At 31.0% G+C, this 15,354-nt stretch overlaps 1 protein-coding gene across 1 annotated transcript; it reads right to left on the bottom strand.

The window, feature by feature from the left end:
• Positions 1-8,261: 8,261 nt before the first annotated feature.
• LOC134689684 (uncharacterized) lies at positions 8,262-10,023 on the bottom strand. Its single transcript, XM_063549650.1, has 2 exons — positions 9,602-10,023; positions 8,262-8,676 (listed from the first exon to the last, which is right to left on the bottom strand). Exons 1-2 carry the CDS (start codon positions 10,021-10,023, stop codon positions 8,262-8,264), a joined length of 837 nt encoding a protein of 278 aa, XP_063405720.1.
• Positions 10,024-15,354: the final 5,331 nt, after the last annotated feature.

Below are 15,354 nucleotides of genomic sequence, written 5' to 3'. Positions count from 1 at the left end.
CATTAATAGTGTATATATCTATGAGTACTGACAAAACATAGGGTTTCTTTATTTTTTTATTCTATTTGTTATATCGCATTAACCAAAGCACATTGCTTCAAGTGTATTTTGTTGTGTTCCAATTATCTTACGACAAAATTTAATCAGTCTTTAATTGATGTTTTTTTTTGTGTCTATCCCTATTTTTTATTTTTTTTATCAACTTATTGTTTGTTTTAAAAGCTACTAGGTGTGAGATATGTCAACTTGGATGTGATTAATGTTATTCTCGAATTGAAAAAATTTCAACTTGGAAGTGCAAAATGTCAATTTAAAATTAAAAATGTTTGAAAATATAATGTATAGACCAGGCTTTCGTATGTAACACTGAAATATTATATGTTTTCTGTATCAACCTATTATTAAATCTATTAAACAATTGTTTAAAATATAAGTTTGCAAGTTCTTAGTCAATGATGTCTTTACAAACATTAGGAATTAAAATGCTACTTTATTGTGCAAGTTTTAGGTCTTCTGTCAAGGTTATTATAGCTTTACACATATATAAAAAGAAGAAGTGGTATGATTCCTAATGAGACCACTCATTAACTGTTCAAATAACACTATAATGGAAAATTGAGACAACTCACTTAAAAGCCAAAAACCATTATAGTAAAATATAAAAAGAAGCACTTCATTCAATTAAGGAGACGTATGTGTATATACGATTAACTTTAACCGTGATGCATGAGTGGGCCATTCTCATGTATCTTAATTTTAGATCTTATTATCGAGTATCACAAAAATACTTAACTTCGAGCACAAATTCAAAAAGGAAAATCCATAATCAAATGGCAAAATCAAATAATAAAACACGTCAAACGAATGGACAACAACTGTCATCTTCCTGATGTGGTGCAGGCATTTTCAAATGTAGAAAAGGGTTGATTGAACCTGATGTTATTGCGCTAAACCACTCACTTGTATGACGCTCGCATCAATTCCATTATATGTTAACGATGCCTGACAAAATCGGTAAATGGTCAAAATATATAAGCGTGTTCACATCATGGTTTATGAAATGTATTGTTATCAAATTTTATTATGTTTACTTGACAATACAATCATAATTTCAATTAATTACCTTGATAAATGTTGTAATCATTAATTTAATTAAGACGTAAAATTGATAAAGCAATTGTAATTTAAATCAAATCCATTAAAGGTTATCAGACGCATCTCTGGTACATTTGTGTTAAAACGAAATAATGCATACACATAAGTTTACTTTTCTACATTGGCTAGAGGTACAGAGGAGGGTTTAGATTTCATAAACATGCTTAACCTCGCCGCATTTTTGCGCCTGTCCCAAGTCATGAGCCTCTTGCCTTTGTTAGTCTTGTATGATTTTTAATTTTAATTTCTTGTGTATAATTCGGAGCTAAGTATGACGTCCAGTATCACTTTACTAGTATACATATTATTTAAGGGGTCAGCTGAAGGACGCCTACGGATACTGGAGTTTCTCGCTACATCGAAGACCCATTGGTGGCATTCGGCTGTTGTCTGCTCTATGGTCGGGTTGTTGTCGCTTTGACACATTCCCCATTTCCTTTCTCAATTTTACATCTTCAATACGGGTTTCCCTGGAATCCTGCTTATGCTCAAACATTTTATAACATAGATTCATGCAATTTCAACACAGTTCATATTGATCAAATACCTACAGAACCAATATTTCTGTTTTGATGGGGATGATTAAAAAATAGAGACATAAGATATTAAAGGGACGTCCAAGCTATAATGCACAAATTGTAACTTATATTGTGATTTTTTTTTATTAGCATTGTACCAAATCTGCTTATATCTAACAAATATTTAAGTTAGACAATTGATGTTTAATGACTTTGCTGTACATATAAAAAAAAACATAAATGTTGAACTGGTTCATTTGCATTTGTTGACAATGAAATTCCATATTATATATCTTTAAAGGCACACACAAACAAGATGCGTACTAAATGATAGTGACAAATTGAACTATAGTTTAAGAATTCTTATCAACATTATAATCTTCACAAATTTGCTATAGTAGTTGAAATAAAAATACAGCAGGGTAAATTAAGTAAATTGCAGTATTTTATAACACACGCTTAAATTTTTTTTTAGGGTTACCTTCCAGGTTTCTTCTCCTTTTGATTAAGCAATAATTGGTCTCGGCGGATATTATGCGTAATTTTCAAGTGTCAATTCTCAACTTATTATTGCATAACTGGTGTTCAGAAGTTGTCGTGTGTTGGTGTTGTTCATAAGTTTTTTTCTCTTTTCCTGTTTTTATATATAGATTAGAACGTTGTTTTCCTGTTGAAAAGGTAAAACACTTGTAATTTCGGGGGCCTTGTACAGCTTACTTTTATGTTTGCTATACGCAACTATTGGTGATGTATTGAATATTTGTACACAGTCTTCGTCGAACTGTAATAAATGCTAGTGTTTCATTATACGTTTCTTTATTTTACGTATATATGGAATGTATTTAGTTATTAAAACTAACGGAATACTTTGCTTTTCTTTAGATTTGTTTTGTTAAAATAAATCAGAACGGTCAATTGATTAAGAATCAGTAATACTATCATATATTTTCATGTTATCATAACCGCTATCTAATTTCACTTTGAAATAAGTAAGATTGTTTATTAATTTGTTATGGTCACTTGTATTTCTAATTTGCCGTATTGCCTTACCATTAATAAATCCTCTGAATACATGCTGTGAGTGACAGCTATTTCTGTGCAGAAACATATAAGAATTTGTTTCTTTAAAATGTATTTCGAGGTCAAGTATGTCATTTGTTGGTAATCTTTGACCTTTAATTACATCAACATCAAAGAACGACATTTTATCGTTTTTGATTTCATAGATGAACTTTCATAAGAGATTATAATCACTTGCTAGATGAAAACAATCTATAATTTCTCTGATGTTCCATCAAATATTATGAATCCATCATCTTTATATCTGCCATGATAGAATATTTTGTCTTTGTATTGAAATGCAGAAATAATTTGATTCATTTTTTTTAAACATAAGTATGTCACAGATTTCAGATAAAGGAACTGCACCAATTGCCGTACCTATCATTTGTTTGTAAATGTTCCCATCAAATTAAATCAAGCAATGAAACAGCTCAATGACAACATACATTATACACAACTGTCAGAGGCTAACACCTTGGGTATTTCAAAAACAATTGAAAATAAAATAAATGAATTGCACCTAAAGGGATATGTTGATGACACAACACGAAACTATCTGAATTCAAAAAAGGAAAAACAAACAGGTAGACTATACTTACTGCCTAAAATTCATAAAATGGACATTAAATTGAAAGAAAATATCGGCGCCAACAAAGAACTTCTAAAAACAGCTGAAGTTCCTGGTAGACCTATTATATCACTTTGCAATAGTCCACTTGAAAGAATCGGACATCTCATTGATTGTTTCTTAAACCATTTGTCAGCAAACTTACAACATATACACAGGATAGTACCTCATTTATAAAAAAAATTAGAAAAAAATCAAGTTCCAGATGAATCTTTACTTGCTACTTTTGACATAAGTAGCATGTACACTTACATTTATCACAATAGTAGAAGCAGTTAATAGAGCTTGGCCAAAATTTTAATCCTGCCACAACGAAATTCCATTACCGCCAAAAGATGATTTTCTAGAACTTTTGAAAATAACCCTAAAAAATAATGAATTTGAATTTAACAGCAAAATATATCGACAAATAATTAGTGTACCTCAAGGGGCACCAATGTCTCCAAGTCTAGTAGATCTACGAATGTTTGAAGTAATAACCGATATCTTAAACAGATTTAGACATGCAAATGCAATCGCACACTTATCAATTTATAGGGATGATTGATTTATCTTATTTGAAGGCTCTGAAACAAATCTCCTTGAACTCTTCGAAATCGTCAATAGCATACGTCCTCTTATACAATTTACATATGCCATATCAAAAACTACCATACAGTCTTTAGATATTTCAGTTTTCAAGGGGAAAAGATTCCTTGAACAAAATATCCTGGACTTGAAACTGTATCGAAAACCAACTGATAATTTCCAATACGTGGACAGATCATCGGCTCATCCATCATCTGTATTTAATGGGTTTATAATTGGTGAAACAATTCGCTTTATCAAATCCTCAAGTAATAAAGAGGACTTAGATTTTAAATTTCTCTCTTCAGAAGTAAACTCTTAAAAGGAGGATACAAAAAACAAGAAATAGATCCTTTGATATTTAAAGCACTCGATAGAAGCAGAGCTAGCACATAAAAATATAGAAACAAATCACGGGAAAATATTCCCCTATGCTTCAAAACTAAATACAACCCCATGGTTAAAAATCTAGACAAAACCATATGAAAGCACTGGCACATTATTGAAAAAGACGAAACTACTAAATAGCTTTTTCAGAGACCACCCAGTATAGTCTACAAGGAGCAAAATAGCTTGAAGGACATGCTCACATCATCAAAACTCAGATTATTCATTGAAAAAAACAAAGCTAATACTATAAACCATATTTTAAAAATCTAGGAATACGCCAGGTGTCGTGCTCCAGTAATATTATTCAGTATCTAATGTATACAATCATTAAAAATACGGGTTAGGGGTACCTGATGAGGAATGCCTTGGCCTAAAGCCTAAACCGAAACATCAGGTGTATCAAATGATAACAGACTAGACGTACATTGACCTTTAATGGTTTACTTTTTTTTTAAATTGTTATTTGGATGGAGAGTTGTCTCATTGGCACTCACACTATATCTTCTTATATCTATGTGATTATAATCATTTTTTGCTCTTCTATGACGAGATTCAATCAATCAAACATTCATATGTACCAATACGTGTCAATTAAGCCTATGCATGGTTCATTGGATTGGTTCAGCAATGTTCAGGACACGTCTTACATTTACAATCTGCATTTTACATAACATGCATTTAATGTGTTATCCCTGACACAGTTTTGTCTCCTAAGATTATATTGGTCTATACTCTAATATAGTGGTTTCAGCAGAGATGGGTTATTGTGTTTCATTTCATGTTTAGTGATGTTAAGCTCTGTATGATTGAAAAGAAACTTCGATTGATACAAAAGTTACCATCATCTCCTACACCATCATATCTTAGAGTTACAATTATTTTCGCATTTGTAATGTTTTCATTTTTTTCTGTAACGGACAGCTGTTTAAGGTTAATATTGTACAAACTCAATGCAAATGTAAATAACCAAAAAATGGCTGAGGAATGATAGCCATATTTATGTAAAAACATAGAAATTTAGAGCGAAAAATCTAACGGTGATTCCCCATAATGGGATCATTGTAACTTAAGTTGCCATCATCCGCTTGTCAACAGGGATAACATATGAGTTCACATATTTAAGTTTCGGTATTTATCAAAATAAAATCATACTTTTAACATGTTTAAGTGAAAGTATGTTTTACCATAATAGATTAGTCTTCATCAGGAATGCTCAAATCTAAAGTTTTCTATTTGGATTCGTCTTGTTCAGTAAAGATTTTTGTATGTTGAAATTTGTGTATTATTGTTTTGTCTTTTAAATGTTTAAATGTTTTTTCTTTTTGCATTTTTTTTTTTGTTGAGATTATTATTTTTTTCTTTTTCTTATATCTTTCGCTTATCTTTTGATAAAATAAATACTATAAAAACAATTGCACCTATCGACCAATATGAACATTTAAGAAAATATTAACATTAATCTAAGGTTTACTTTGTCTACGGGAGTTTAATCGGTAGTTTTATTCTAAGTTGTGTATTGGTGAATGAAGAACTTAAGAGACAACTCTATTCAGAAACAGTTCAGTATTGACGTGCTAACTATTGAGCAGATGTAACATTAAATTAGCTCATGTTATTATAAGAAAGACAACTTTTAATACGTTACTTTTTTAAAGTCAGTCCGTTTTACATAGCATTCGTTTGTTCTTTATATAAAATAAAATTACGATAACATCGAATGGTTTACTAAACAACAGGAAGTTAGTATATGAACACCTCATGTTTGTATTTATTATCAGATAGATATACATGTTAGATAAATGTTTACAATTGCCATTTGAGAGTCGAGAGTCTACCTTTAAGATATTGAAATAAGGGTCATCCCAAAAGTATTATTTATTTTTTTGGTAAACTCGGCACAGCAATATATGAATAGATATAAAATGTTTATGAGTCAAGTCTTACCGCCTTTAATAACTACTTTTTAAGTAGATTGATCGGTTTGTTAACTGGCTGCATAACATCAAATTGTCAAATTCCTCCCAAAACTGTATTAGTTGAATGATTAAAATTTTGCATACTAAATATTTTGACAAATTTTACATACGTTAATCGATTGATTTGCCCTACCTATTTGTTTTTGATGAATGGTATATAGTTTTACAATGCCATGGCTAAAAAAAAAAGGCAAACATACAAATAATAGTACACAAGATTAATTTTACATTCATACTTTCTATTTTGCTGTTACCCAGTTTCTTCGTCACGGAATTCAAATGTATTAGTTTTTTTTTTAATTATCATAATAAACTATCTTGTTTGTTGAGTATAGGGTCGTGTTAATTACCGCCTTTGTATTATATTGCACATTCGAATTTATGGAAGCCTGTATATTACAAATAGGACACTCACTGGTTTGACTGTACCAATCGTTGGGACAAAAATATTGTTTATACAAAAAAATATTCCATTTTTTTTTGGCAGTTAAACTTGTATTGTATATTTCATTTTTATTACTTTTAGGAAGTTAACCTAGATTTTTTTTGAAAGCTATAGAAACTTTCTGAAAATCGCATTTTAAAAATAAAATAATGCTGACATTGTTTGTAGAATGTTGAAATAATAAATTAATTTCTATTTTTAAAAAGTCTCAATTAAAATTAAAACCAAAAATCAATGTCTTATTTCCTTTGGATATAATTTGCTTGGTAATTTCTAACTGTTGATAGGATTAAATAAAAATAGGAAAAATAAAGCAAAAACAATCGTCGAGAAAAAAACATGAGTTTCCTCTTTCCGAATGGGACACTTTTATTTGCAGCGCATTTCGAAAAAAAGAGTCCCGAGGAAAACGCCAATGTTAATTATCTAATATATACCACATTATACAAATTCCAATACAGTCCACGCACAAAAAAATACGATTTTGAAAAGAACACGGAGACACAAAAAAATAGTGATTATCATTCAAAAAAGAGCTTTACAGATAAAATACAATATGTCATCAACTATAACTTTCAGTCTTATAATGTTGCAGATTGTATTGTACATACATTTGAATAAATGTCCAATTCTGAATAGTCTCAATTCAACTTTGAACAATTTCTGTAGGCTAAAAAAGGATGATTTACTTGATATAAAGTAAAGACAAGTACGAATGGCGAACAAGATAATCAGTTGTGTCCATATGCCCACATGGTAGTTCGTATCGTTTCATTGCTGTAATTATTCCGTGCATGTAGGTTTACTTGTTCTATTCACTCGACATACAAATAATGTATCATATATGTTTAAGCTATCTCCATAACGTGTCAAAGCAACATCCTCGATTTACAAAATATTTAACAACACATGGAAAAGGTTCTATATATGTATAATATCATAATAAAGATACTAGACTCTAAGCATAGATAAATATGTAAATTATTATAAGATATTGAAATCAATTTAAATGAAAAATTACTGATATTCAGGAGTACGTTGCTAGATAACGCAATGACAATTTATAACCAGTGAAATGTTGAAATGTTACTGAGCCATTATATCTAATATTGATAACGAAAATTAGATGATTCACATTCAAAACTGGTCGTTAATTCTGATTAAATTAACCACCAACATCTTAGTCCTCTAAGAGAAGCGACGTTAAATAAAGATATAATGTGTGTGAGTTAGTTTAAGCACAATATGCGATTGGATTTATATTCGAATATCCCCCCCCCCAAAAAAAAAAAACATAAATGTGTAAGTGTTTGTTTATATTATCCAAATTGTCTAGTTATGATAAGTATCACAAAAGTTCTAGTTAACAAAACTCAAAAATCAAAACTTCTGTTTCATTCGAAAATTGTAAACAAGTGATACGGAATTTTATATCTGTGACAGTAAAAATGACTTAACTGTTATAGCACAACTGATCTCAAATTATTAGTACTGACACAACTCGCTTAAACCGTCATTTGTCAAATCACATCAAAAACCAATACTGATTTTCCCCATTCATTGACAACATATAACTTAACATAGTCTTGATTTAAACTTAGTGCAACTGGTTGTTTGATACCATGTCTACAGTCCAGTGGTATATCTATAACCTTTCCATCATTTGTCAGCCGGTGTATGTTATTTGAACCCTGTCCAATGACGTAGATGTGTCCATTGTTATCAGAGCATATATCAGTGGGCATTACCATAGTTTCAATATTGACAATGTGCTCTTTACAATGATATCCCAGACTACTAGATTTTGTAAATTTGATATAATTCTGGTCACCTATACAATACAAGAAAGTTCCAACATCAACTGCATGGAACTTCATAACACGATGATCAATTGCATATCCATTTGAACTTATGTGAGTTTCCTGTGTGAGGCATCTGAAACAGTTTAAAAGGAATAAAATAAAATCACAAAAATACTGAACTTTGAGAATTCAATAGCAAAGTCCCTAATCCAATTGAAAAATCAGATGACAAAACACATCAAACGAATGGACAACAATTGTCATATTCCTGACTTGGTACAGGCATATTGAAATGTAGGAGATGGGGGATTGAACCTGGTTTTATAGCGCTAAACCTCTTACTTATATAACAGTTGCATCAAATTCCGGTATATTTACATCGATGCGTGAACAAAACAGACCTAAGAAACAAAATTCAAAATATTGGTACAGCAGTCATCACTGTATTATAATCTAAAAACAAATAATCATTTACATAAGGCACAAAGGCATCTATAAAAAAAACACAGTCATTGCTTCGCGTGTCTGACGTCAGAAAATGTAAACGTCACAAAGAAAAAAAAGTTGTTTGTAATCATGAATCAGGTACTGTTTGTTATATACACAATGTTGACTCTACTTTAATCAATACTGAAAAGATTATGGAAATTTCAAAATGATGAGAACCGTGTCACGCACACAGTTTTATGGTGCCTGATTCGGACAGGGTAGATTGTATCATCGTGATCTTCACATATTACATTTTTTTCATTTCTATCCTTAGCCAAGATGAAACTTTGCATAGTTTGTACCACTTTTGGTGCCACGGCGGCTCAGAGTTTTTTAAGCAACATGTTTTACTTGTTTGGTTTTTTTCTTTGAATTGTAATAATAAGTTAAGCTCTTTTCAACTTAATATTTACTGCGTGATGTGCTGTAATATTACAAAAGTGTCATAAATCAGGTAAATAGTTTATTTGTTATTACATATTTATCGTTTTACCTATGAGGTATTGTTTCAAAGAATCAGATATAGAATGACGACTTATATATTCTTGTCACGGACTTGATATATATACAAAGAACCATTCACCGTCACCCCGAGATAACATGAAACTTTATTTGGTATGTCCAATCCAGAATTAGGAACTGCTGATGCACAATTCACGGAAATGTGCATGTCATTGCTTGTTGCTTTATATAGTACAACCAGTCGGTCAGGGTCGATCTGTAATACATATCTGGTGTTGGGTTGAGTTATATGTCCTATGTTTTGACTTGTAATTGCCACATCATAAGGCTCACTTTCCAGGCTAAGTTTATTTAGGTATTTTCCAAAAGGATTTACTAGAATCAGCTTCTTATTATCATAGTCGCATAGTAAAATGTTCCCCCTTGTTGACGCTGCTATACCAGTGATTCTTCCGAAATCATGGTGGAATGAAGTTTTGAAAGCAAATCCAAGTCTAACATTTCCTGAAACTGACAACACCTGTGCCATCCCTAAAGTATTCGAAATGAAATATTATTTTATATTTCATAATCATTTGATACCAATATCACTCACCAAAAGTTCATAAGGTAGAATCTTCAAAAGAATTTCATGGTATTACTAATTCAAAATGTACACCTTAAATTAGAAAGCAATTGCTGGGTCTTAATAATAGATTTGGACTAAAAGAGGAACGGAAGATACCAGATGAAGACTCAAACTCATAGATAGAAAATAAACTGACAACGCCAAGGCTAAAATAAAAAAGAAAGAGACAAATAATAGTACAAAAGACACAACATAGAAAACTATAGACTAAGCAACACGAAACCAACAAAAAACCTTGGGGTGATTTCAGGTGCTCCGGAAGCGTAATCAAATCCTGCTCCACACTTGGCATCCGTCGTGTTGCTTATGTTATATCAAATCCGGTAAATAGTCTAAAATTTAAAAGTTGACAGCAGATAAAACTCTTACGTTGTGCACAATCTGAATGAATGAATGAATGAATGAATCAGTATTGCAAAAGCATAAAATTACTATGGCAAAGTTAACAACATATTTTACATAATTTAAACATGATTAGACATCAGTGAATAAAAGTATAATACAATCACATGACATTTAAAGTTATGAGACTAAATTAGATCGAATATTCCTTGCAGTGTTTACATAATTACATAATCACAAATTTGACAGCATTCACATAAACGATTTTCTCTAGAAATATTATTATGACGACCTACTTTAATATTTAACTTTAATGTTCCATAACAATAATAGATACACGTGATTTAATTTTAAACTAATACTGGCAAATTGTTTACACGATTTACACCTGGGCTTTGAGAACATGTAATTCATTATTATATCTGCTTATTATATGATAATTGGATAAGACCTAATTGACGTTGAGATTAGGATTCAAATGGAAATAGTTGACCATAATGAGACTCTTCAATTCAGAAAACGATATTCCCTCTTTGCCTATATATGTTATGGGTAAAATTAAAGCTTATTATGGATTCAGTTGTCGTAAAACAGTTATCAAACTGCGAGTTGGGTTTTTTTCGGGATTCAACTGAATATAAATGTACACAGGTATTTGAGTTGATATGCGTATACTAGCCATTAGCTCTATAGAAAGAGTAGTTATTCTCTTTCAACCAGAATAAGCATTTGGACCAGGTATATAAGACACTTTATCTAAATGCTAGATCACAACACTTTAGCGTCGTTGATTGACTATTACATTGACGTTCAGTGACAACCATCTTTTTCTCCCCTCGAAATGATAAATCCACCATGGGGCAGTTCGGTAACAGGTTCATCGAAAACAATTAACACATGTTCAGGCTCCTACTTACAAGCACTATATCCCCATATATATATATCATCATGATTTCGGATCAGTTTAAAATATCTATGCGTATTAAACATGTTGAAATAATGGTATTTCAAGCTCTGTAAAAACACAATATTAAACACCCCTTTTCTTCGACTGTTCCAAATAAAATGTCTTTACATTTGTCTAAATCATCTCACCTGGAACATGTAAAACTATCAAATCTTCGTTCAAGGTTTTTGTGTCTTTCTTTATTAGTGTCTGTTTGTTAAAGAACGCTCGGAATCTATGAATAAAGTATTTGTTGCGTATGTATTCTATTTTTTTTTTATCATATTTATATTTTGACTTGGATTTTATATTCAAATTTGTTTTCCGCATACTTATAGTTTGAAAAGGATTTGATATTTAAATTTGTGAATATTTCTTTGCAATTGTGAATATAACATCTCATGTTTACATGTTTACATGTAGTGTCCATAGTCTGAATCACTGGACTCAAATGCGTTTGAATTTGTAAATTACCCCAGTACACTTGTTTGTAGCCTGTAAAGGGGCGTGTAAATTACTTCCTTTTAAATTTTATCGCAAATTCACATTTATGGAAGCCTGTATATGACAAATATGACACTCGGAGTTTTGACTGTACCAAGACTTACCTGCTTTTAAAAAATAGTGTGCCTTAAAAAGGGATTTTGTTTTGCCGTTATTCTAATTTATAAAACTTGTGATGAATATTTAATTTTTTTTTAAGTATAAGAGATTAACCGTAATTGTATTTCAGTGTTAGAAATGTTTGATTGTATGTTGCGTAAATATAAACCTCAAGGTGCAAATATATCAGCAATACCGATGAAGACCTTTCATACATCGCGCTGTGTCAAAACATTGAACAAAAGAATGTTGTTACTTTACTTTTGTATGGAATGTTGAAATGTAAAATTAAGCAACCGAACAAATCATCTCAATAAATCAAAACTATATTTGCATGACTTCTTATTTTTTTGTGGTAGATTAGTTCACCTACGACATGTACTAGGTAGTTTTGAAATTTTGGTGGAATTTCTTTAGAAAGACATTTATAACTATGCGTAGCTCGTGTTCACTCTTTTATATGCAGTCTATTCCGAAAAGACGAGTTCCGGGGAAAAATCAAAGTAATATAAAAAAAAAAATAACAGTCATATACAGTTATATTATGTTGTGTGTGTATAAATAAAATAAGTAGACCACAACAATAAGTAGGACTAGTGTTATCTGCTCCTTTTTGTAAAGGGAAAAGTCATGAAAGATGCAAACGTAAAAACATCAAATTAACTTTCTCCTGTTTGTACCTGTCAGACAAATATTTCAAGATCGAATATAGTATCAGTTAATGCAACTGATTCATAACATAAAAGTTATATGTAAAATCATAACGTTTTATCATTTCCCGCATTATTAAATTTCAATATGCTTCACGCGCAAAATATACATTTGTCTCAATATACTAATGATGGTTATACAAAGTGATGACAACAGATTGTATATGCAAGGCTAAAAGTATGTTTCCATGAGTAAATAATATAGTTGACTGACGCAGCGAAATTGCTCATATGAGATTGTCACTGTAGGGCTAATTGTAAGCGGTAAGGTATATAGATACACCATATTCTATATATGCGTGTGTCTGTCTGCAATATACTTTTTTCTCATAGGAGTAGCATAAAAACCGTGGGAAGAGGAGGAAAAAGCATGAAAATAAGTATAATAGTATCAAAAATATGTTTGTCTGTTTTTCGTTTTTATTTTTTTGTCACACATGGAGAGGGAGGTCGATCAGTAGGTAATTCGATCAGTTTTATATTCCAACAGACGGTGTTTCCAAAGCTAATTGTATATGGCAACAGATAGGGATCTGTTGATATATGAATGTTATCTGTTATGTCATGGAATGATAAAGTTGTGCATATTGTTGTTTGCCTTGAAATTTTTATTAAAGTAATATTGGGGAGAAGCTAAATCTTGTGTTGCTTTACTGATAAAACTTTTAAAAAAATATTACAATCTACCTTCAGGTCAGTATGAAATCACAGCAAGATCTAAATATGATGCTTGATATTTTGTATGTCTATCTCTCTAAATTTAAACATAAGCTTTTGCATACCGCTGTATTTAGATTTCTTAGTATTTACCAGCAAGTTTTCGCTTATCAAATACCAATTCGATTTATAAAATGTATTCACAATTCCGTCTTCCAAGGGGTTTTATCAATTTACAACATTATAACGGCCTTATTGATTTCTTCAAAAGTTATTTCTATTTCACAATATTTAAAGCCAAACAAGTACAAAGTTGTAGAACTAAAAATACATCCCGGCTTGTAATATGGCGGCGTTTCCATTATGTCCTACATAAGATATAAAACAAATCGTATAGCAGGAGACACATTGTTTTGTTTTGACGTATCTTTAGTAAAGCTAAAAAAAAAGTATAATAAAAAAAAATGAACTCCGAAGAAAATTCAAAACTTAAGTCCCTAATCAAATGGCAAAACCAAATAACAAAACACATCTAACTAATGGACAACAACTGTCATATTCCTGACTTGGAACAGGCATTTTCAAATGTAGTTAATTTTGGATTGAACCTGGTTTTGTCATGTATGACAGTCGTATCAACTTCCATTATATGTACGATGAGTGTAAAGCTTGATCATAATACCAAAAGTATGCAACATTTATTAACACACATAAACAGATTTGTGAGGAAAGTTTAGCAACTTGCAACTCAGGTACCATTCTTACAATGCAGAAGTCTACAGACTAGACACTGGTGTTATTCCAATATACAGTGGAGATCACTTCTAACCTCCCTTTAAATCTGTCAGAATCTGTCAGGAGAACTGTTCTTGGACAGTACGTAGAACTGTCAGCCTGACACCTTTTAGTAACAATTCTAACCTAGAACAGTTTTAGACAGTTCTACCTAGAACTGACCAAATATTTGGTCAGTTTTACTTCTAGAACAGTTCTATGGTTAGAATTGATTACAAATTCTACGGCTTGAATTGATTTATAAATGATACGGCTAGAATTGATCTATAAGTTTTAAGAACACTTTGTCTAAATATAAGGCTTCGGCAAAATAGCGATTAATATTACATAGAGTTTTGCTATTTTGCCGGTTTTATTTCAGATTTTTAATTAAGATAGCAAGTAAACGTCAACTCGTACTTTTGGCAACTCGAACTCAAACAAGTCGTCCCTTATTTTTACCAACTCGTGCCCCACCATATTCTGGGGAATTATTATTTGAAATGTTTTACATTTGTCATTCTGGGAGTCAGGGTGGATAATAAAAAACAAAATTATCTGACCTCATCAACCAAATGTAATAGCTAAATGTTTCCTAATCCACTATTATAAATGAATATGTTTTTAAATTAAAATTAAACTGACCATATTTGCTCTTCATCATGTAAATCTATAAACATTTAGACGCACACTGCAGTAATCCAGTAATATTTTTAGGCAAGGATGTAATGTACAAATGACAACAATTATATTGGAACACAATGACTTCAAAATTTTGTTTGCACTAAATTTATAGTACTAGCATTGTCCTTTTTTTATTCAAAATATTGAGTCGTAAATAAATGTGATATCTGTTTACGAGTAGTTTTCATACCTTTGTCGGACCTGTTTAACATATATTTTGACCGCATTAATCTAAACTGACATTATTTGCTCTTTTTTTCTGCAATTCTAGATAGCTGCACAGTAAGTAATTTTAGGTCAAGAGGGACTGTAATATACAAGTAAGAGCAATATTGAAATACAATTATTGTCACATCAGTTTATAGTGCTAACATGTCCTCTTTTTATTCAACATTTTGAATCGTAAACTAATTTTAGTAGTTTTGAAATCTCAGACTGACTCATATAACAAAATTTCTTGTCCGCATCAACTAAAACTGACCATATTTGTCAGTATCAACCAACACTGACCATATG

Source organism: Mytilus trossulus, chromosome 11, assembly GCF_036588685.1.
Source record: "Mytilus trossulus isolate FHL-02 chromosome 11, PNRI_Mtr1.1.1.hap1, whole genome shotgun sequence".
NCBI classification, from domain to species: Eukaryota; Metazoa; Mollusca; class Bivalvia; order Mytilida; family Mytilidae; genus Mytilus; species Mytilus trossulus.
This window is presented reverse-complemented; position numbering and strand designations above follow the sequence as displayed.